Source organism: Varroa destructor, unplaced genomic scaffold (genome assembly GCF_002443255.2).
Source record: "Varroa destructor unplaced genomic scaffold, Vdes_3.0 BEIS01000005.1, whole genome shotgun sequence".
Lineage (NCBI taxonomy): Eukaryota > Metazoa > Arthropoda > Arachnida > Mesostigmata > Varroidae > Varroa > Varroa destructor.
Genome location: NW_019211458.1, coordinates 451,321 through 476,878, shown reverse-complemented (window position 1 = coordinate 476,878; position 25,558 = coordinate 451,321). Strand labels below are relative to the sequence as shown.

Below are 25,558 nucleotides of genomic sequence, written 5' to 3'. Positions count from 1 at the left end.
AAAACAATACAATTTTTGCGACAAAGTAAAAACTTATCCCAAGCAAGGAGATGATGCAGTTTAGAGGTTATGTCCAATTGAAGTAAATAAAACGCCTTCATCGAACTAGAAGCAGCCAATCTGAGAACTATTCTGCAGTAAAAAGCCTATTACTTTCATATTTCTCCATGTAGCGTAATACACAATGATTTTACGTGCTTATATCTTTGACCTATTTTAAAAACACTAACATACTGTTAGAAGGAACTGATTAAGGTTCTTGTAGAGCGGTGGGATCTATATATATATAATCATTAGCCGAACACGAGTAAAAATGACTCTTCGATCTCTCTCACGGTTTTCGTGTAAATATAGGATAGGCTAGCCTATGTAGTCAGTATAATCTTTAATACTGGTGCATCTTTATAAAAACACTCGTAGACGAATACCGAGTCGTCGTACTGCTCCTATGCATTTATTGTCACCTAATTTAATGTCGTGTCGCAGCTTGCCTCACCTGTTTTTTCAGACGAAATCGAGAGGAGATCCGTAGCGATCTGAATCCTGATCGTGCTTATCTTGTGTCGGCGCCTGGTTCGTTCATTCGTCCGTCCGTCTAGCCAAGCAATGCAGATTTAAAATGTACACATTACACTAAGCGCGCCTGTTGTCGTTACTGCTGGTGTTTGAGCCTTTAGTCGCGCGTCTTTGTGCGTCTCATTGAGTATTCAGACCCCTTCGCCAGAAGCTGGGTATGGCAGCAGCAGCAGGTTAGGTGCTGGCGATTGCAGCCGGCAGAGCGGCTTCATGTTTGCCTACACCCGACTCTGACTGAGTTGCTTCTGATTTGTTTTAGAGTTCAATTGATATCAGTTAGCACAGAGGTTTCGATGGACCTAGGTTCACTCGCCACTGAATGCGTACATGGGGTTCTTAGTTAGGTTATCTGTACGAGTGTATTTTGTGCTGATGCTGCAACTGCTGTTTCTACTGGTGTCTCTATTTTTTTTTTAAAATAATTTTTGCCTTCATTTTTCATCTTCTTTTGCTTGACACAGACGTCTGACACTCGTCGGTCTATGAAGATGAACACTTCCAATGTGAGTCAACTCTGTTTGACAGATGGAGTTTCATGACGATGATCAAAGCGAAGTTTATTCGATTAGTGCGCCATGGTGTTGCAGCGGTGACGAACTGACACAGTTGTTGCTGTTGTTGTTGTTAGCTAGCGAATGCACGAAGGAACGCAAGCTCCAATCTGGCAGCGCAGTACAATTGCGGCTGCTGCTACACGCGGTATGCAGATGCAGCGGCGGCGACGATAACGACGGCGGCAGTGTTATCGCTGAACCGTTGGCGGTTTGTTGGTATTTTCAGTTGTTGTCAGGACTGTTGCTGGCGCTTTCGTTGGTACTAGCACCAGGATTGACGCTTCCCCCCCCGGATGGATGATGATGATAACAAGGTGTCCACTTGTTCCCGTAGTAGCTCCCGTCCACTTCGTGCACCGCTGCTGCCTCTTGGCCTCCTTCTTCTTCCTTCAGAGCCGTTCTTCCTTCACCCGATTGCGAACTGGCTGCTACCGCGAGCGTCCGAAGCTTGCCGGATTGGCGGCGCATGCGTAAAACAGCCTAGCGAGCAGCGCACGGAGCACAAACTCCGCCGTCCCGGAAAGGGAAGCTTCCCACGGGAGTTGACGCCATGGCAGACCCCCGCTCCCGCAGTTCCCTCTGAAGACACCCCCAACCTCAATCTCGTCTTCCTCCACTCGGTTTTCCGTGCCCTGCTATACGCCTCTCACCGTCAGCCTTACTTCGCCAACTCCCTATTTCCTAGCTACCAGCAGTTTTCAGCGCCCTTCCTTTCTGGACCGAGCAGTGCCACCACTGCTGCTGCCGCTGCTGTTCTTCCATCTCGTCCTACGTTCGCTTGGTTTGCCAGCCTCATTGCCTGCCTGTCAGAGAGTCAGGCGTCCACCCGTCGGTTAGTTTTACCGGCGACCACACAACCACCGGCGACCATAAGGATTACGACTTGTAACACCGGCAGTGAGCAGATTGTCGCCCCGCGTTTCGTTTCGCCCGTCCTAACCAGCAGTGTACGGCGAAAACCAATGGCGATATCATACAGGCAAGACGTTTGCATTGCAGATATACAACGAGCTTGCCTCTGTCGCTACTTACGCTAGCAATGAATAGCCCCGTTCAGCATTAGAGGGTCAAGGCGGCTCGAGGGAGGGGATATGATTCAGGTGGTGGTGGTGGTGGTGGTGGCGGCGGCGGCGGCGGCGGCGGCGGCGGCGGCGGCGGCTGATAGTATATGTCGGGAAAGGAAAAGCGGCTCTGGCACCTGGGAGCAAATCTGAGCGAAGAAGGATGGAGGAGTAGTTGATGAAAAGACGAGGGAAGTTGAGAGGGAGAAAGAAGGAAAGGGAGAAATTGCAAGCGGACATGTCAACAGTCTTGAAGAGCCGCTTGTCGTTCTGGTAGAACACCCTGCCTAGCTACAAGACACTGTCGAGACGAGCACAGGCTAGAGAACAGAGCAGAGAGACGTCCATTGTGGCGACACTCATAACAGAGTACCAACAAGTTCTTGCGGTTTTCTTAGCTAGGTAGAATGCTTGCGACTCTCGATAACCGCACACACTCACTACCCGCTAACTAAGATTCGTCGGGAAACTTAGCGAAAAATAATAGATATCGACGAGAATTCGAAAGAACGTTGGGTGCGCCCAAAACGTTTCCCATACGCCAAGAGACTTGTGGTAGTTCTCCAAGCACAAGGGTTTTGGATGCCTTGGAAGTAGGCCAGGTCTGAGAGGAGCTATTTATATGGCCCTCTGCCAATGTTGAGTACGCACTCATACGCACATACAGGCAAAAAAACGCGACGCGCATAGCCGTATCAGAACTGTGGAGGACTTGTGAGTGCCGTCTAACGCTCGACTTCCGCGACTGCCGCTGCAAAGCGACTTAGCTATTTTTGGGATGGCATAGAGAAGTCTCAGCACGATCATTATACAGCTAGTCGAGGTGGCTCTAGATGAAGACCAATTGGCGAAAAATACATCAATCTTTAATGCGAGTACTTCGTTGACATCTGAACAGTACAGTCACGTCATTTATCATTGAATAATTGCTCATGATGGAGGAAGATGCCCCTGCTTGAGATCGCTAGCTAAATCGTGGCGTAACATAATGCATTGAAAAAGGACACTGTAATAATAGCATGCAGAGATTTGGTTGACTGAAATATTTTTTATTTCACTTGATCTATGATGCTGTTTTTTTTTTTTTTTTTTGCTGATAATAACCGCAATGCATGAAAACTATACTTTGAAAAAATTAAACATGATTTTTTCCGTCTATCAGCATTTGAATCTACCGAATAAAGTAAACAACTATGGCCGAGTGAACACATCAGATCGACTAATCGGTAAAACACTGCCTCGGCATTGTAAACATTCGAAAATCTACCCCCACATACATCCACAACATTAAGTATATTGTGTTTCTTAGTGGTCTTCGTCGCTATAGCATCATAAGAGGGTTTTGTCAATAGATAAACATCCTGTTACAGTGTTTGCACGCTTTTCGCCAAATGAAGTCGCAAATTAAGGTCTATGAAGGCCCGAGTATCATATGAAATACCACTGCAGAGTTAAATCTACCATCCATCTACCTTAACAAGTTGTGTTGGGTGAGTATTTCTATTTTATTAGGTTAAGTAGCACTCTATGGCCTATAAGGAAGCCGTGCAAATTTCGCAGACGAGCAATCGCTGCTCGGAATCTGATAGCAAACATACTTGTCAAACGTTACCAATGTAACTAGATTATTCACGAAATAGAGGTACTCAAGTTAGAAACTTCTCGATTTTACGTTATCGCCTTTTAAACAACATGTGATGAAAACAGTTACGACCGGAAGTTGCAGATTTTTAAGTCGACACGACAAAAGTTATGTGACTATAATAATCAATATTATTATCTAGCTACGTCTCTAATCCCAAGATCAGCCTTCTTCTGTGTACTTAGAGCTATTTTGTTACATTACCTTACTGTCGCAATCATCTTCCTGCAGCTATCTCATTGCCCCGTTTTGTTTAACCTTCCGCGTGGTTCCATGGTGTTATCCATGTGAGTACCTTGCTACAGCTCTCGTATTCGATCAAGTCGTCTTACCATTGTGGCGATACACTGTCATTCCGCCATGCAGTTGTATACTTAACTTAAAAACTTCATCGTAACCCTAAAAACATTCATGTGAATCTTAGACCGCTGGAGAGTCAAGCAGGTAAGCAATAAACAATGGTTTCTAAAATTCTAAAACGTTTACGAATATTTTCGACGGCAACGACCTGCTGGGTTTCATTAGTATTGTGGGGTAGTTTTTTGTCAATCTACGTAAATGTCTGCTGTCGAATAAATTAAGCAGGTTTTGTATTTGAGTGTTAGGCAAATTGTGGACAGCTGCAGACGAAACTACTCGAAACGGTCGTTTTTTTCTCAGTTAACAGGGACGTTCGTTTAATATTTTAGAAATTAGTTGATTTGTCAAAATCCTCTTTGTAGTATTTTCCCGTAAAGCCAAGTCACTGCACTCGTTAGAACTGAAATTTCTTATATCTAATTAGACTGATTAATATTAACTGATTTAAGATGGCTATAATTTAAACTATTTCGGTAGAACAACAGAAAATCAGGAGGAACATAACAGGAAATAAGTTTAGGTTTTAGCTTAAATGGCTCAAAATATCCAGGCTATCTTAAACCTATGTAGATTCGTATAGGGAGAACATATGTGTTTTGAATTCGCAGTCTTTAAAGATTGATTTCTATGACAAAAATGCTGTTTCAGGATAGCTCAGTCGAGCTGAGTATCATTAACCGGATACCTACATAATGAACTACACCGTATTATTCCATTGATGCAATGAAACGTCCGTTTAGCCAAAAAGGCCACGTACTAATCTGCGATCACGAACCTAACAATCTACATTGTTAGGTATACAGCTGCATAAGGCTATTTAAGACGATATGAAGCCGGGCAAAATAGATACGAATAATCCCTTGTCCACGGGAAGTCAATAGACCAATGTTCTTTGTTTCTCTATGAGATTTCAGGATTAATCTCTAAATTGGGATAAAATGGTCCACGATATGCTTCCTATAGATTTTTATATTAGGCTTAGTGGCAAAATTTAATCCGTGCTAGCTGAGCTAGATCAACAGAACAACATAGACGATATTGTGGCATGGATCTCAGACACATTTGGGGCATGTTCAAGCGAGAAATCATGCTTCCAACATCACGGGTCACGAATAATGCTTGATTTTTGGATGCTTACATTTATAGTACATCGAGGATTCTTATTAAATGTTAATTTGTTGCTATCTGTATATTTGCACCCTGTCCCATGATAAGCGGCTACAAGTTGAAGGCTTCTGAAGTCAACTGAAAATCCAAAGGCGACCTAAAAGTTAAAAATATGTTGATACAGATGTGATTTGCGTATCTTGACTACTATAATTACCAAATATAGAAAGCCTTTAGTTTATTTCGAGTGGCCTCAGTCGACTCTAAGAGGTCGAACTATGTAACAATTCACTCACAAGCGTCACTATCAGCAGATACTTCATCATAAAACAGGGGCGACGTATAATAACTCGCTGACCTTGAGAGGCTGCGTGAACCTCACGTTCGGTGCAGTATTTCGATTAGCTTATAACTCCACTGTCTTTCTTTGGGTTTTCCTCGTTTCTACGGATGCGTATTAAATATTCACTTGTCTCGTAAACCACCACCTGCATTTGTACGCGTTACTGTTACGTCAAAAACATTTCATACTTCCAGAGATATTTATGTCAATAATGTCTAACCATTGCGATTTCGGAGCTTTTTCAATGTAGACCGCAGTCCCTAAATATACACTGTTTTCCTAACAATGTCATTTCTTGTTGAACGAAAAGCTTAACTTAGAACTTATTACGTGTTGTTATGGTAAAAATCCAGGAGGCTGTGGCACCTACGTAGAGCACAAAGTAAGTATTTCTTTGCCATACAACATTTACAAGCATCAAACGTACTAACTAGAGCGGTAGGGATGAAATGGCACCATATCGGCGTAGCCGTTGCCAATAAAGTGTTTCGCTAGAAGCTAAGTTGTGCGTCATTTAAGCTAGTGTATCGATCATATATAGCGCTTTGAGTAACTTAAGTTGCTCAAGTTGTACTGTATACGAATCATGCATTTTGTTATGTAGTGTGCTATTTTATTTGGAGGAGCCCAACTCTGGAAACGGAAGTTTAACAGGGTTAAAGAAGGATGCATGCAGGCAGAATATTTGAAATAAACTTTAAACTTTTTTATATTAATCATGCTACATAAACCGTGACACTAAACCTCGCCAATAGAATAAGCCTCGCCAGGAGTGTCACGTTATTACCGTAGTATGTCAACTGGCAGGGTTCGGATCAAAGCTTCCTACTTCTTGGGCTAGCAGTTTCGCCTCACCGATTTCTTGGTTCGATCGAACCAAGAGCCGATAAATTTAAGCGTTTGGTTTTCGAGTGGGTTATTTTTGTGAAAAGGATGCGCAGGCGTAAGGACACGACGTTTGTTAATTTCTCAGATGTTCGTCCAGAAAAACCACACCGCTTATCGGCAAAACGAAGTCCGCCTATAGCCGCCTATCCTAAAGGAACGGCTACCTCGAGTGTCCATTAAGCAAGCTATGTGCGAAAGCTACTTATGATACGATGCGAGAGTCTATCATCCTTCATTCGAGCTGGAAGTTTTGAACCATCAGACAGCGGCTGGCTAGCGACAGGGTGCATGTCATCGATATAAACTACTGCTAGTGACGGGACACAGCTGGACTGAATGTGAAAATGCCTTACCCAGCCACCTACAATTGAAGTTCCATTTACTAATAACCCTAATTTACCTTACGTTACCAACCTTTAAATCTACATGCGTTCGAATTAGAGGGCAGAATCGTTTCTCGATAGTAAATTGTAGAATACTTTTAAACATGTTATTCCATTGGTGTAGAGGTTTACTTCATTCAGGTATCTACCTAGGTACAAACTCAAAAGCTGCAGCTTGGAACGCCATCGGATCTATTGGTAGAAATAGTTCTACTATTAATCACCCTACAGTATACTAAAACGCAATGGGGAAAATACGATGCGGTCCGATGACGTTTGTTCGAAGATGCTCCTACACGTTCGGCACTAGCCTCGCAGCGAATTTTTCAGGCGTAAACTGTATAAGAAAAAAGGGGCAATTACCAAAAATACGGTTGATTCGTATGAGTATTTAGAAGTTGTTTGATTGGAAGGTGAATACACGTGAACTAATACCGGCGACATCTGGTCCTCGATATGGGATGCGGATTCTTAAATGCCACGAGATTTATAAAATTTCGCTAAACCTGGCTTCAGTTTCACCGCGTAAGCATCAATACACTGATTGTTAAAACCAGCATGAGTGTTATTTCCATTTAAGTCCAGTTTGCGTCGTTGCACCAGTTTGTGATAGGATGATTCAATAACTATCACATTCTTATAACCGCTCTCATATGAACTCCAACGCGATAAATAGTTAACAGAAAATGCTGTGCACAATTTCCCTTCAGTAAAAAACACTCGCTTGTGTTCAAGCTGTGCATGACTTCATATTTGTCCAAGCCCTGTAGGACCGTGGTCGCTTTATTCCTGTTTCCAGTCCATGTGCATTAGGAAGTCAAAGTCTGCCAAACAAACACATTCTTTGCCGCTAAATTGTTATATTGTTATTTTTATGATATTATATATATATATATATAACTTTTCAGTCTTTGCCATTTTTCGTTCCATGGAAATTGGTTCACTACCGAATCTATCATCTTGTTTGCAAACTAGCAGTCTCCAGCAAGACAATCAGCCGTTTTCCATCTGCCATCGATGTGACCAAGGCATGAATGGACAGACAGGCATGCAAAGAGGCAGAAGCCTGTCGTTTTTTTTCTTTCTGTGCGTCATTCACTAACTCTCTGCTGATACACGAGACCGCAAAGGCGTTAATAATTTTCGCGGGTCGGACACTTTTCTTACCCACCTCGCGTCTAATTCCTACCACTACCCCAAGCCCCCCACTTTTTCCTTACCACAACAGTAACTTACAGCGGAACTGTGAAAAACTAAAGCGAGTAACTATTTGATGTCACAAAATCGTCACTAATCGTCTCTGCTTTCTGCCGTGAAGTAAATTGTGTACAACAATTCAATGCCACGACCACCCTATGACGTCTCATCAATTATGCAACCTGGTAAATAAGATCCATATAAAACAAATATAAGTAAAACATAAACTGAAAAATACGTAACAAAATTGTGATGTTAGGAAATGGAAATGTTAAGAAATCTTTGCACCACAAAATCAAAGGAAATATGCAAATACGGTAATTTGCCGGTGAGCACATCATGCAGGGATTGGGATATATGTTTCACGTCTTGACCTCGACAGATTTCATGTCAATAAATCGCAGCTTTAGGCCGAGTAAGCTTATATCAGTACAGGAAAACTACGTTATCTGTTGATAATTGGCCTTCTTAATTGCAGACAGGTGGCAGACCTCGGAACATTTAGTAGGTTACCTTCACAACAAACCACCTTCTGTAAATATATGTCGGGGCCAATACGTAAGCGCTTCAGAATACGCTTTATAGCTTTTCGAATCTCTGCGTACTTCTAGAGTGATGACCGGCCTGGACGAGGTCCTCAACAGCATTCCCTTTCGAAATACGGGCCTATTAACAGCTACGTACCCCCCGGGCATCTATGACGAGTTTAGTGATGATCTCGTTCACACCAGAATCTTAGCATTTTTCTGACTTCGGCCACCTCAAGGCCACTCAAGTTGGGGGTCCTTCAGGACACCTTCCGGGGCTTTGCATCTGGATCGGATCTTTTCCTTCGTACCATTCTTAGTACATTGAACCTGGCTACGTTGGGCATTGCGACTTAGCTACTCGAGGAATTCGACCTAGTATGCACTAATGGGTTGGGTTTATTTACACATCAGTCCAACCGGCAATCGTCAACAAGAAATCACTTCTCCTGGATGAACACATAATCCAACGAGCCTTCACCTACGTCATCTTGTTGCCTCTTTCAACCAATTCTGAGTCGGACCTAGTGAATTCCACAGACAATAGCTTTGCGATTTGGCCTACCGCTTCGTTGATATTCGACCTAACTACTCTCTTGATCTAGGCCTCACTCCGTTCTCGCTGTTACCAGCAGCGGCAACGTACGAGTACCGAAACAAATGCGATTTTTCTTTAAAGGAATAGCATTAGGAATACATAGCATTAAGTCTGTCATTGGTACTCGCCGTAATGCGGGGCGTTTAGAAGAAAGAAAAGATCTACCGGTTTACTCATCAACGACTTTTCTATTGTGTAACCAAAATAAATTCACTATAATTAATTTAATTGCGAAAAAATGTCAATTGAAGATGTTCATACCGTTGGCACCCCACAGGCTGAAGTTAAATAAGCCAGAGGTGGGGCTATATGTGCCACTAATGATTCCGCGCCAAAGAATTGCGCGGAATCATTAGTTTACTTAACCAAGTGTAAGGGAAAACGCTTTTGTTCCCGAAGAGAGCTGTGATTGTCTAGAGACGCCAATACTTTTTGCTCATTTTTTGCCAACTTAGACAGGTTCGTCCACCATAGGTTTACCATAAAGTTCCGTTACACAGTATGCAGTTAGCTTTCAAATGAACCGCGTACTGGCAAATCAACGAGTTACATTTTGTTTAAGAAATAAGAAGACACAATAACAATATGATAGTATCGTTCTTCAAAGCCAACTGAAGCCTGTATAGATGTCGTAATTATGCGTTATTTAGATATAAATAATTATTAATGGGAAGCTCTAACCCATGATCGTGATCAATGTACCAATAATGTCGTTGCGTCCGAAAAACGCGCTAATAATACCAATAAAGTTATTGGCTTTTTTTTAAAAAGCAACAACGTGTGAATAAAATATTGAGCAATTACGATGTTTCAAATTAACGTACGTACACATACACGCATTTCTTCTAAATTAAGTTCTGTTCTAAGCCCTCTTGGTTCTCTTAAGTTTCTCTGTAGGGTCAGAATCCGATTGCATATCATCTCGAGACACCGTGGCCCATATATGTAAAGTAACTCATTGCGATCTCTTTTATATGTCGTATATGGCTCTGCAAATGTAACTATATTACGGTTAATTAAGAGACGGTTGTTTTGTCCCTTTATCGTGCAACGATTATTAGAAAACACAAAAAAAACTATAGCATTAAATTTGTAGAAACAACGTGAAATCTTAAGTAAACAAAACAAATGGGTCCTCGTCGGTGTAATCCGGCTCCGATTTTCGAAATCCGGGCTACAATTAGCAAACGAACGGGCAAGGGTCCTATTTCCTACAGGTTGTGGAACGAAAAGAACAGCCACGGGAAATTAGCCAGTCAATGTCGTGGAAGATAGAATGATTTAATCAAATGCAGCTCCATGACACGCGAGTGCATATATTGATAATAAAACACTTCTAAATCTAAATTGAACTTTCAAAATTACGAATTAAAAAATATGGTTTTGTTAGTCGCAACTTCTATCTAGACTGATACAAAACATTAAGTTGTGCAAACTTTAATTTTTTTTATAACTGAAACATGGCGGCTTTGAGCCCGCCTGGAAGGCTAGCTTCTATCTATACTGACTGATGTTTTAATTTAACTTAATCTAATTTAAGCTCTTATTATATCAGACGTAATCTCTTCTGCTGTGTGCGAAAATATAGCTAGGTAAGATTACGAAGACCCTTTCATGTATTCCGTCAGACTCGATGGAACAGAATAACTATAATTTCTAATATCGCTATGAGAAAGTGGTCCTGATCGTGACTTCAAGATAGTATACGCAAAGCGTCTAATGCATGTCGGGCCTGCGCCCAAAAGCTTCGACCTCTTGTGCCTTTATCCATTTCACTATTGAGACTCAGCAAGGACAACCAAATGGTCTCTAACATGTCATTGTTCATGAATGTTACTTCTTTAACAAGACGTTTTAAATAAACGATCGCGCCCTGAATGGAATAACCTGGTCACAAATAAAGAAGGGAGGTCCATTATGCGTCCGCCTAGAGTAAACAACAGTCTTTCATCGTCACTGAGTGGGTAGTACACTTAAGAACTACAAGTTTCCGTTCTGTCCCACAATAAGATCTTTTTTTGCCTCGCTAGTAAAGCTTATACAGTTTTATTACCAATAAAATCTTTAATGTCTTATATTTACTTATACTAAATATATGATACAAACTCTGCTGAATACATAGGACATTTTTAAAGCTCTATCGATAGTTTTTCCTAAATATTTTGTTGAGCCGTGTGTTCCAGGTACTCACACGACAGATGAATGTGTTGAGATGTATTTCAAACAATGATAATTTACCTCATTTTGTCCTAACTAATTTGGCGACCTAGTGCAGAAATACGATTGTTCCTATTTCACAAATGTTCAGGTCTATGCCGTTGTTATGATACGAAAGAAAAACACCTTTTTTTTGTAAAAGCTACCTTGAAAGCGCGACCACATACCTCAATGCAAAAATCATTTGTAGATAAACATCTTGCGCATAAAATCAATTTCATAATGCTTCAGGTATGGAGTTGGGAGTAAAATGTAGGTCAGTTACGGTAAATCTATTGTTAAGGTCATACGATACGCTATGTCACCTGAAAATAGGCCCAGTTAATTTTTCACACATGCGTCACAATGTACAAATACAAATATACATGTAATTTGTCTATTGTACATACAAAACGTGCATGTACAATATACGATGTTCGATGCTCTTTAGCAGATCACAACGCTCAAAGAACTTTCGAATTACGCACCATAAACAGAAAAAGTTCGCTAAATATTTACTGCAGATCAAAAGATCGAAGAATTCAGCGGCAAAGCTTTAGCTGGCAATGAAAATCACTGCTTAACGCTTAAGTGTTTGTTTATCAAAAATGAGAGCACCGAAGATTAAAGAAGAGGCAGACGACACAATTATCTTGCGAGAAGAAATAGGGAGGTTAAAAATCGCAGAAACGGTGAGCCCCATCCTTATCACGGTTCGACACGGACCGAGTCAAGTGATAATTTCGTCTTCCATATTTTTACTTTTAGATTCGTGTCTGTATGGCTTCGACTGTTTTTAAAGGAGGTGATAGGTGGCGTACTATGTTATACCGTCGATTCTCTAAATGAAAAGTCGTAAATAACAACGTTGGGTAATGCAATTTAGCATCTATCATTTAAAAGTACATAGCTGTTAATAATAATAATAATAGGTGCTACATCTAATATATAGTTTGAAGTTATTGTAACTTTTCCACCCGTTAAGTAGCTCCAGACTGCCTAATCGTTGGTATCAGAAAGTTATGACTGTTTACTCGGTTAAAGCCATGATAAACTGCAGCACTCATAGTTAGTGCCCGATTATTTTTTACGCCTTAACGTAATGACAACATTCAAGCAAATATTAATAAACTAACTTTTTTAGTCGTTACCATATTTTAAGCAAGCAGTAAAGCTTTGGCAACAAAGCCGTACTTTTGGGAAAAATGGTGGTAGAAATGAATTTAGAATTAGGCGACCTAATCTTGTTTATTATTTCGCTCAGAGACACCTGCATAGAGTTGAAGACAGAACGCTCAGTCAAGCAAAAGTACTCCGTTCAAACCTAGATGTAAATTACTGACCGAATATGTAACATTTGCAGAACTGTCAGATCTAGCTAGGTTATCCCAAGTGCGTCATCGCGATTTTCCCACCCCAATCCCTGGATATGAACTCAATTCAATAAGAAAATTAATGTCTGTCTAAATATATTGATTCAGCCGTAAAAAAAATACTTAGTTGTATGTTCTATAAATTTGAAAGATTAAATTATGATCCTTACCTTACGATTAAAGATAAAAGCAAAATATATAGGCAAATATACAACGCTAGTTTACTCTATTGGCACATCCAACATGGCTAACTGAACAAAGATATATGGCCAGTTTACAGAGATGATCTAGATAAGTTGAAGATCCGATGTGTAGAGCAAACTTGAACAAGAACCTTAATTGTTCCGAATAAACCTGAAACTTTTTTTCTCATTTGGTTACAGTTTTTTTCTAATCAAGTTACAGCTGTATGAACTGTTAGATGAAATCCTCTTAGCTTAATTTGAAATTTCTCCAACAGAATTATGAGGCCACAAAGTAATTCTTCAGGGGCTTCTGCAAGTGTTACTCATCTCACACTAAATTGTGCCTAAATACAAAAAAAAAATAAAGATACGTAGAGTAAAATCGGTTTGGCTATTGTTTTTATTCGCGATTACCATAGAAATACTTAGAAAGATATTGCAGTGTAACGCACCGAACAATGTCGTACCCTGAGAAAGAACCTAGGAAAGCAGTCCGTTGTTTCTATTAACGCGACAGTTGGGAAAATCAATAAAGGAATTCAGAAACGGGCATGTGATAGATTTAGACCCCGCATTTAAGCCGTTCTCAGAGCGAACGGAAATTACACTGATTGAGCACATCCGTTTGTAAGGTTTTTATCAGCAGATGCAAAACTTTCATCGGTATATCTCTCCGGTTTCATTTAGCGCTCTCCTACGAAAGGACGACGTAAAAAAGTTTCATTTTAACGGAAGGCCCTGTAATTATCCGAAGCTAAAAAAACTTTGATGGGATAATCGACGAGTCAGGTATCACTATGAGATTTAAAGGCACTGAAGGCACAATAAGCTCTCTGGTCAACTCAAAACGCCGGGTTTTATTGATTGTAGATAAAAAAAAAATATGTGCGCACAGAACATGATCATCTCTCTGAGAAAGTCGAGTACTATTGTAGAATCAAGAATGCATCCTTTTGCCTAGATCATCCAGTGTCTGGCAAGCGCGGTGGGGTATTATTCTCAAGTCGTCTCGAGTGTCGTCTGCGTTTCTCAACGAAAATGACAACTCAAGGCAGGGACGACTTCAGGGGTTAACGGCGGGCAACTGTATAGATCTTCGACAGTGAGGAGGGTAGAAAGAGTGACGGCTCAACCGGAGAGGTCATAACAGTAATGATGGTGACAATGTTAGCGACCCGTCACGTGCTGAACGCTACATGATCGGAGGCTAATAATATCAGCTACGAACGATAATCGGATTGCAGAATCGAACCATAGGGGATAAATGAAAGCTTCGTGTTAGAATTCCCGCTCAGGAGGAAGTAGGGGTTGACTTTTCCGCTGGAACAAATGTGGCACAATGTGACGACACTGACTGAATGTGCGATATGACTTCGTCGGTAACGCTTGAGAAGCAACAGAAAGAAATGTGCACGTGCTTCAATAGAGCAATTTTTATGGAATAGACCGGCTCTCCACCTGTGACAGCCATTGATTTTTTTTATCACTAGCTATCAGGAATAATAGACACTTCCTGTACTCATAACAGAAGCGTACAATGGTAACGCGAGAATTGTTCACTTTGTCTCTTAGAGATATAGATTTCGCTGTTGTTGATTAAATGGCATCATTATCGCGTTAGGAGACGCAGTAAGGTATTAGGCAGCAGATGAATCTCGCTGGTTACTGGGAGCTACGTGTTCGTTAGAGAAAGGTATCTTGATATAAGCAAAACGAGCCAACAAGAAGACTATTGAAGATGCCGATAGCTCAGCATTCAGCTAGTTATAGATTTTTCCTTTAGTAACTCCTAGTATCTTTCGTCTTCATCGGAGTCCTTGACGTTTGTTACCTCAGCAAAACAATTTGTCGTTAGCACAAACCAGAATGACACTCGCATAGCACTTAGACAACATCATGTTGTACCTCTTTACAGAATACTTGTTCACACCGAGCTCACCTGGATAATTTTGATACCAAAGAAGGCGTTAGCACAAGTTCGTTACTTTTATATCGTCTGCTAAAAGAGGTGCCAATTAAAATTTAAAAACAAAGCGGGTATTCTTGCTTCGTATCGAAGGCCTGCTGGAACGGTAGCGCTGTTCATTTTAGTTTAGGTAAGCTGCACTTAAATCCGTCAGTTCCTCCTCATTAACAACTGCAGAGAAGAATCTTACCATGTGGCGTACGTCGGCGAAATAACTAAATAGTGCATTCAAGCTTATCGGACATATTATCGAAGTGGGGTGTATTTACCGCAACGTCTCCGCTATTAGCCGACCCTTCTGTGTTGAAGTGTTCACTACTCCAGGAAGCTTTCCCCATTTAGGAGATACGGCAGGGCCTGGAGTGGGCACCATGAGGTGCAAAGCAATAAGGCTATGGCAGAGTCGTTTCTTCCTAACAAACGAGCTGCATTTCAAATACTACTCGTTACAAACATAGCAGTAAACGAGCTTCGAGCTATGTCTCAAACTTCATTACTGGGTTTAGGCTGCTTGTTCGGTAACTACACTGAGCTGTCGCGTTCGGCTGTTCTCCGAGCCACTGCTGATCCTTCCTTAACCTCGCTGATTTTTACATCTAAAAAGAAGATTTCAGTCGTCTTTGCGATATTAAAGGCTTTCACCAGCTAGTCCTTCAGTGACTCGCAGAGAGGTTCCGCCAAGGGTGTTCAGTCTTTTGTGGCACTGACGGAATAGGAAAACGAATTCTGCATGGATAACAAGTTTTACGTAAAGTGCGAATCGAGATTTCTTCTAGAACGTGCAGTTCTTGCGTAACAGACCTGTTTTTTTTTTTTCTGTGAAAACGAGCCGTACGAGTAGATAAGCGGAGAATGAGCAGAGCATCAAGGAATGTAAGCCAAGTTATATTGGGTCGACAGGGATAATATGGCCTTAATAGGCCAGTTGCTCGATCAAATAGGGCAGCCAGTTAACACAAACGAATTCCGAGGAGCTTTAGAATGCGTCTCTTTGAAAAAAAGCTTTTTGATCTCATGAAATTTTAACTTCATATATTAACCGATTTTATGTTTTTTTTTTTTCCTTAAAAGTATTCTTAGTGCGAATAACGTTCGTTTTTCAATGAATTGATGCACGGGTTGCGATAAAATAGAGCGGTACTGAAACAGAGACATCGTAGTTGAGACCGCTAGACAGCGGGTTAGAGGTGAAGAAAATCATTCGGCAAACATTAAATATCACAATTTCTCTTGGCATAATCAGAGTTATTTATTTATTACTGTCAATGTTACATATAATGAATGTTGTTGTCTAGTTGTCCTTTTATATATATATATATATATATATATATATATATGTGTATTAATACAGTGACAGCTGTTATATTCATTTTCATCGTGTAATAAATATAATAATGGTGGTGGTGGTGGTGGTGGTGGTGGTGGTGGTGGTGGTCGTGGTGTCAATTCTGCCGACTAGATTCCATTCTATGCTAGACTGTAGTAGTACATCGTCGTTCAAAACAATGCTGGTCGTTATTTCGATCATCTTCCCCATTTAGCCTTTAGGTTTTATCTTGCGGAAAAGTTCACAAACATTTTGGACAAACAAATCGATGACTGTGTCATGTGCATTCATCAATCGCCATGCGTTGAGCGGAGTCTTTCTTTCTAGTCAATACCTTTTATTATCATCACGATCAGTATACCATCGTCATTGTTGCCGCCATTAGCAAAAAATTAAAAATGTAGCTATCGCCAATTCGTTTTTTTACAGTAGGCGAAGATACCGAATGTTACTAAACAAGAATGGCCTACTTATCGCTTAAGAAATTCACACATTTTACATTGTTTATAGTAGTGTTAGTTCTATCCTCATTGATCTGGCTTCAGCTACGGGCGTTCACATTCCTGCACACACACACACACACACACACACACACACACACACACACACATACACACACACAAACACACACAGCTTGTTTCTCACCCTCTCTCGCCCCCCGCCCCTCTCTCTTTCTATATATGTATACATACATACATATATGTGTGTGTGAGTGAGTGAGTGAGTGAGTGAGTGAGTGAGTGAGTGAGTGAGTGAGTGAGTGAATGTAAGACGTCTCGATGCATGTACGTACATACTGGTGAAAAGCTTCAAACGTCTTCATCTCGTATTATTAGTGTCTGTGGCTGTTGCATTTTCTAGCATACATAAGTGTAATCATAATACTCATGAGCAATACAAAGTGTATGTATACGAAACGTTACTTGTTTGCTCGTTTTGTTAGTAAATATATATATATATATATATATATATATATTGCTTGATAATATCCATCAACAGTGGCGGTTACAAACAGATCTTTTTTTTCTTTTTTGTTGAAATTATGTCATCGTAATTGAAATAAACTAGAATTGATTGTACTATAGATAGGCGGCAGAAGGGAGTGGAATTATTATAGGTCGAAACGTAAAGAGCAGTGATAAATATGCCTAGGCAGTATTCTCCATTTCTCTTGATCAAACCGTAACGGCGATCAGATTGCAAACACACGCTTTTAATAATAACCGTTATAATACTCTAATGAACCAGTGAGGTCGATGAAGGTGAGCCTTATGCTCTACATACATTTTGACACTAGAAAAACCTAATGTTTATCTACTGTTTCCTAATATTCTTCGAATAATTGTTGCTCCAAAATACTATAGAATAGCCATTGCTTTAATAGCATTTAACAAATATAATGTTTTAAAAGATCACAATAGAAAATGAAGAGAGAGATACAATCATATTAATAATAAATACTTCAACGACAACATGGTGCTCTTATGAATACGGATACAGGGCTCAAAGGGACATAGATATGATCGCTGCCAATATCACATGGATCGTTCAACAAAGGAATTATACTTAACTCTACGTATAGGTGATCACACAGAGCAAAAACGTCGTCTTTCTAGCAGCTATGAGCATTTTTTTTTTTTTTTTTTTTTTCGCATTTCGCTTAAACGTTGCCTCCAAAACAAATTTTAAAAAATACATTAATACAGATTGCTATTTTTAGCATTACCACTAAAAAGCTATTCACGTTCGGTGAAAAATAGCTGGGAATTATCACGATTCGATGCGTCATATTATATTTTGGTCTGTGCTCGAGACTAATTCCAGCCCTAGGGAATCGTAATGCAGGCTATAAGAAAGAAAGCTCAGACAGGTCGGCGCGACACCAATAATAACAAAAAAGAAATGGCTACATAATCAGACTAAATGTGATGCTCTATCGATATCGATCGAAACTACCGTACACCTACGACTTTTGGTGTGATACAAAGTGCACCGCAAATTGTTCACACTTAATTTTTTTTGTCGGCCCACCATCCTGTAAATTTTTTTTTATGTATTTTGTAATTTATATATATATATATATATATATATATATATATATATATATACACACATTTTTGGGAGATCTCCAAGCATCGACATCATTGCGCGTCATTGAAACGTTACCCAAATAGATGGAACACATGTCATCTCCGTTTGTGCTTTCCATTACAATCAGTCAGAACCTTCCGCTCTTTTTGCCAGTATTTTCCATTTTAGGTACACCTTCTCGTGTGGTATCTCTTCTATTCATTTGTTACTGCGTATAGGTGCGTTCTCTTTTCCCTGTATGTATAGTGCTGAAACCCGCAGCCGTAGTCGAACAGCGTTTCTTATACACCTCACAAATCTACGTATCGTTAAAGGAAACCCATTTCAAAATTTAACCACTGACAATTACGTTACCTATCACCATCATTTCATTTTTATCATAGAAAAAATAGACACTCAAACTATCTTACTCGCTGTGCCGTCGTAAAGGTCGTTGATTAATGGCTCGATGAGTTATAATATGCACACGTTCTACTTTACTTATGTTTTCGCGATTCAGGCTCCGTTCGAAACGACACACAATAATACTAACAATAAAATAAAATGTTCTAATAGAAGATCTCATACAGGGGTATAAATTTCGACACTATGTATTCCAGCTTGCGCGGAGATTATCGAGCGAATATAAACCATTATGGCTGAAGCAGTAGCATACTTAACTGTAACTTAAAGTTAAGAGCCTATCCTAATACAAATCATATCCAAACTATGTCTAAACTGTTCACACATCAGTATATGACATGTTGTATAACCCTGCTGTACGTAAGCTCGAGAACTTTGTTGTTATCTACGTCATGACTATGTAATCTATATCTCAGCGCTGTACGGATATTGATTGGAGGTTATAGAAACATTGGTGCTTGAACAGCAGAATTCGTTGTTGTTGTTGACCATCGTGTTGATTGATTTCATTCCGAGCTCATCTATTATAGAACAACTGGCTCAAGATCAATTAGTTACCGGAGCATTGGATTTTAATGCACTGTATTTGGCAAAAGGAATAATCCCAAAAACTCCGATGCATACAATGCGCCGTGTGTATAAATCTTTTGTGTTATATTGCCTTGTACGGCTTGTTGCGTCTGGATAATCGTAATAACGATGACTGTTTTTGTATTTTCTCATTTGTCCTTCCAATTGACTCCAATGTACATATGTAAATGTTAGTGTAAAAAAGAATTACAGAACATGTAGGGATTAGTGTGATTGTATCATTCACTTTCATCGACAATGAGTTCTCCCTAAAATCAAGCCTAGCTTTCTTGATATATCCGTATCGCTACATACGTTGTTCATTCGTTCGTAAATGTTTGGTTATGTTTTTCGGCTCCGTTGGCTTATAAATATAAAGGAGAAGACTCTAACTACATCTTTCCCGGCACAGGATCCCTTACCTTCCGCAGTATACACCAGCAGTACGCCGTTACGTTTCTGTGTCCTTCCATCTCTCGATCGCATTTTCTTTGTTGCCTTCATCTGGTTGCCTTTTCCCGCCTGTCACTATGTTTTAACGAAGGGTTGCGTGAGCCTTCCGTGGTGCCCCTCATCAACGTCGGTTACTTCGCTACGGGGATCCCCCGCGAGGGAATTTCACCGTCAGCGTGTGCAAAGCTTTGTTCCTAATAAGCTTCTATATACAGACCTACATACGTCTAGTTATGTTTTCTGTTCGCACATACAGCTTAATCAAGTTTTCAGTTTCACATGGCAACGATCGCATACATGTAGACTTTTAGATACGTGCTTCCATATACCAAACCAGTAAAATTGATTTCACAATTTCTGTCGCCAAGATCAACTGATGTTAGCTTAGCTTATGTCAATAATTTCAGCAATTTTAACCAGAGATTACACAGGAAGCAAATTAGATTTTGGTTAGGCGGTACATAAGGTCAGTAATACCGAGAAAACGGTGAATTCTTAGCGGGAAAAAATGTCTAAGCTGTATTTTATTCCGATATAGGGACTTTTTTTTTTTTTGTTCTCTAATTGAGTACAAAAATCGGGAACCGGCTTTGAAAATATACTGGCTTGAAAATATTCCGGAATAGACCGGCTCCAATCATCCTAATGGCCGGTCAGAATTGCTGAAAATAACTATCTGGAATGTGTTAAACATTTTGGAAGCAGGGGGTCTGCAGATGCTGCTATTTTGGTCTATTTAATGTTATAGTAACACCGACTGATGGGGCGGGTGATGTAACGGATAAAACGCAACGGGAGCCGACAAGAACGTTTGGTGTGAAGTTGACTATTTCTCACATACATTTTGTTTTCATTGGTATTGTGTATAATGCGTATTCAAGAATAAAATGCAATAATAGCAAGCTTATACATGCGACAATATATAAATAGATACGAAGGACCTTATATAGTTTGTCAATCCATTCTCTCGACCATAGCGGTCTATTACTAACCTCCAAAGAAGGGTCAACAGCGGATTAAATCGAATCGCTATCCAGGTGAAACTGCGCGCAGAGATTTCCGGATAATGTTTTTCTCAGCGACAGTTCTCCTTGAAATTCTCCTAATTTTTAGACTCTTTTAACACTGGGCAGTTCGTGTTTCTGACAAATTAGCAAAGACTCTACGTTGCCGTTCATTCAATACTCCTGTTTGTGGTTGAAGTCTAATTTCACTCAGCGGAAATTCCAGTTTACTTCTATGGCAGCGTGCACCGAAAATACAATTATCACAGTTAATCGGACTGAAATGTGTGAAAGAGCAGAAAAACAAAACCAAAAAAAGTTCGAAAAGGAAAAATCAACGAGAAAGCTGTAATAAAAATTATTTTCTGACGTCAAAAGCAAAGTGCCGCGCTAAGTACGAAATTCAAGGGCGCGAACGAGGCGAAATTCGACCTTTTGCAACGGCAGCATCAGGCGACGCTCGAAACATTTCATCTTGGACTAAAAATAATCTATAGATTATATGGTATATTCTGACAAGTACAACACATGCGTGTGCATAGGTGTGCCTTGAGTAAACATGCAAACTGATCGAAGCTCGCTCCTAAAGTATAGCTTTAGGTCATGTTTACAACTATCCACATGCAACATTTAAATTGCCCCACAGTTATGATGGCCCTTGTAAATGTCGAGAAGCGCATATATTACGCAATTTTCACAGACGAAAAACATCTAGTTACAGTTGTGTAAACGAGCATCGTCTAGATAAAGCAAAACAGTGAATGTGCGTATCGACCAACTCTATGGCGTCCACATATGTACGCTGTACATTCAAACGGACTTGATTCATACGACCGAGAAAAACATATAAGTTTTTCCTACGGTAACCTGCGTTGTCCTACGTACCCATTCGGCTTCTTCGCCCCCCTGCATCCGTTCCTGTGGAAGAATCTCTTCGTCATCTTCGTACTGCATCCGTTGCTTCAAGGACGCCATCAGCTGCCCAAGCCAAGAAAGACACCGTGTAAAAAATGACAATAGTTACTGGACATATTACTAGAACGTGGCCCTAATGTATATTAGTATAATGCGGGATCCTACAAGGAAGACAATAAGTCTTCTTACACAATAGTTCTACACAATAGCCCTGTCAGACCACTGTTTATTGATGTGTCACTAGGTTATTCCAATATAGCTTAGGAAGTTAACTGCATTCGTAAACATACTCACATGGCATATACCTTTACAATTACGGTAAAGGCAGGTTCTAAATTCATAAATTAACTAGATGACGTTTACTCAACCTAAAAACTGACCACCCTGCCAATTGTGTTAGCTATCGTGGTTAATCACAACCCTACAGGATGTTTTTTTGTTTTTTTTTATTATGTGTGGCACTTCTCCGTGTAGTCAATTGCTACATCTCTTACATTTTCCGTTGAATAAACTGGCTCTCATCTTAGAGATTAACGGTCCTATGAAGACATTTCATATATCACCATACATTGCCTAGTATATGTATAGCGCAGCCATTGGTGATGTTTACTTATTTAAGCTAATATCTTTCGAAGACTTTCCATCATTCCTTCAATTTTTCTACAAACACGCATTTAGAATACATTACCAGTTCCTGTCGGAGTTTGTTGCTGGAATCGTTCTCTTCAAAATAGTTTGTTGCTTTATTATCTCCTACCGTAGCGAATTTCGGAGGTGGGCGGGCCACTTCTGGAGCTTCAGATACTGAAAGGCAACGCACGTATTACACTATATCAAATAAATTGTTCGACTTAACTAAAATATTGGCCGTTTAATATAAAATCATGTTTATGGAAACAGGACAACAGTACGATTAGTGCCCTCTCGAAAAGACATCACCATGAAGCGTTCAAATATTTGAGATCCAAGATCCGATCATAGACCTTTTGAATACATCGACCAGGCATGATGAAGCTCCTAATTTTTAGATAAAATTTCAAATAAATTGTTCTGTGAATGTACAGTTACGTCTGTATTTACATAACGGACTGGATAACGTGTACAACAGTATTAATACTCTACGTTCAAAGAACGACGCGGTGATCAACAGAGATACTAAACAACTGCAACTTATTAAGTTAAACTTTTTTCTAATCACGAACATTTCATACTAACCATTAAAAAACAAAATTAAGTGGCGATTTTTTTTTAGTGCGTAGCTCACAATTATTATTTTAGGCTGATTACTCTAATGGCTTTAAGAAGATTTTTTATTGAACCTTAATTTTCATGTTTTATTTGATTTTTTATCTTTTTTTGTTTTTTTTTTTTTTTTTACAGTCTTTCTGGCAGAAAAATGTAAACCAGATTAGCTTTATAGGTAATCAGTAAATGGGCATATTTAAGGTGACTGAGAAAGGAGAGCTTTATAAAAGAAAAACTCGGGAAGAATTTTAAATATTTCCCACATGTAGCACTAACCGATTGCAAAATGATCGATCACGAATTCAAAAAAAAGAAATGCGACTTTTGCACTAATGTATTGTATACAATTTTCCTCTCCTTGAAATTTTCTTAATCAAGGCTTCATAACCCACTTGTTCTCGTAATAAGCAGGAGTGCTGAGCAGATCATGATGGTAGGGGCTAAGTGGCAACTTCTTAAAAAATTTGAAAACTGATGATTCATTTGCCCAATGCCGATGTCTGCTTAACTAATACAAGCAGGTCAGGCGACTTACAGACCTCCACAGCTGTTTAGGACGCGAAGTACATCTCGAATAGCTAACACGACTCGTTTTTCAGCCAAATAGGTTGGATTCAATGAAAGAGCGGCACACCCTCGTATGACTCACATGACGAGATACAGACAAACAGAGATCAGATTCAGAAACGATTGGTTACAATTGAAAGCGTGAAGAGGCGAGTGAAAACAATGCCGAGAACGGCATATGCAAGAAGTTTTCAGAGAAATGGCGTGGAGGCAACGGATGAAAAGCTGAGTGTCAGTAGAAGTGGTAGCAGTTGTTGTGGGGTTAGTACCGTGAAATTTTAGTAGTAGTAGTAGGAGAGCGGAAGAAGAACGAAGAATGAAGCGAAGGAGGTGACGGAGAAGATAGTTGGTGGTGACCAGCGGCGGAACGGACGATTGAGAGACATGAACCTCTCGTTTTTCTTGGCGTATTCCAGTAAATCTGTCATCAAAATATTTGGGAAGTACCGCCTTCTATTCGATGCGTAGTAGTTGTGGTCTTTTTTAGCGTTCCCCATACACCACCAGCTTCCAAATTAGGGGTCAAGAATTCGCCAGTGTTTATGTAACTCAAGAGTGTTTAGCGCCACCGATAAAATCTAATCCTACATTGTATCCTTCTTAATAGAGGCTATATGCTTCTTTTCACTTCTGCACTGCGCCGCAGTGCTTCATGTTCGCCCGTACACGTCTCCTGTACGTGCATTTTTACATACACTGGCTCATCTGAACTGGCTTGAGGGAGATTCTTGCCGGGGTTTTCGCGCAGTTGTCCACAAATTGCTTTGACGTCATCGTTGGCTTCCACGTTATTCGTGTGTCAGGAAATAGGTCGTCCTGGAAAAATTCCGAGCGTAACCGAGGTACCTGGAGCACATTGGCAAAAAAAATTAGTAAGTAAAATTGTTTACATTTAAGAAAAAAACTATCTGTACTCTTTTCAAATACCAGAAGCTCTCTATATATATATATATATATATATATATATTTGTTTGCATTGACCGCAATGTTCTATAGCGTCGTGAACATGTTTCAAGTCAATAAAACTCTCTTTTTTAAAACCGAACAATATGATAGAAATGACGAGAGGTTGAATTTTATTCATTGTTATTATATAAGGCGACTTTCAGATAGCTAAATATGAAAGGGATAATGTAAAATATTTGAGCACCTTAAACGCAAGTGGTTCCACTGTCGACGAAGTTAATCGAAAGCAGGTGGCAAACTCCACCTGCGCAACGTTGCACGCGTTCTTATGAAGAAATGACACATTTTGGTGAGGGCCGGGACATTTGAAATGCGACAAGGGGAAGAAATTGGGCGCTTCCGCTAGCACTTCAAAGCAAAATATGGTTGTATCACCTTTGCCCGTTAGGAACAATGTTGAACTGTCTTCGTCGTAAAACGGAATTAGAATAGCGGGGCTGACATCAATGCCTTCAGTATGAATCGGAGTTAACTCCGAGGCGTCATAGAGAGTAATCTGACGCTCGGAGACCTTTGTGAAGCCAGTTGTAATTAGGTGGGTGCCACCCAATGCCCAGCACACCCTCGCGCCTCTAGTTCCACTGGGTCCCAAGCCCGACATCAAAGGCTCGGATGACGTGCGCGGTTCGTAAACGCGTATCTTCTGATCCTTGCACACTGTAGCCAAGAGGCTCCCGTCAGGATGCCATGCCATGCTGCAAGAAACCCATTGATAAGTTCATAATGTCAATGAGCACACATTCCAATTTCATACAACTAACTTTCTTGGTTCATACAAATTGCGTAGTATTTATTCTATATATTCTATGTTGGCCTTCGCCTTAAAAACAGTTATGAATGGCGTGTCTGGGTTCTTCCGCTGTAAAACGGCGAAGTCACATTTGGTTGCTTTTAAGAAAGCGACGTTAATTTTAAGTTAATACGAAAGCTATCCAAGCTTATTTAATTTTCAAGATGTATTTCGCACTAAGCGTTTTCTAACGAATGTTTCTCAACTCTTTTCTCTGCTGATCTATAAATTTATTTCAAGAAATTAAAACAGCGAGAGAAAGCTAGATCTTT

General features: G+C 40.1%; 1 protein-coding gene across 10 annotated transcripts in view; it reads right to left on the bottom strand.

The window, feature by feature from the left end:
* The window catches only part of pod1 (coronin), a 47,561-nt gene that overhangs the window by 8,251 nt on the left and 13,752 nt on the right, over nucleotides 1-25,558 (bottom strand). For 5 of the 10 annotated variants that reach the window (XM_086991754.1, XM_086991752.1, XM_022807521.2 and 2 more), the window contains 5 exons: nucleotides 24,681-25,191; nucleotides 24,226-24,376; nucleotides 22,407-22,522; nucleotides 21,689-21,781; nucleotides 16,181-21,081 (listed from right to left, as the gene is read on the bottom strand). In XM_086991754.1, coding sequence (XP_086847880.1) covers nucleotides 21,073-21,081; nucleotides 21,689-21,781; nucleotides 22,407-22,522; nucleotides 24,226-24,376; nucleotides 24,681-25,191 — 880 coding nt within the window. In that variant the 3' untranslated portion in view covers nucleotides 16,181-21,072. The other 5 variants (XR_002673656.2, XR_015329478.1, XM_022807525.2 and 2 more) reach the window with 5 other exon arrangements.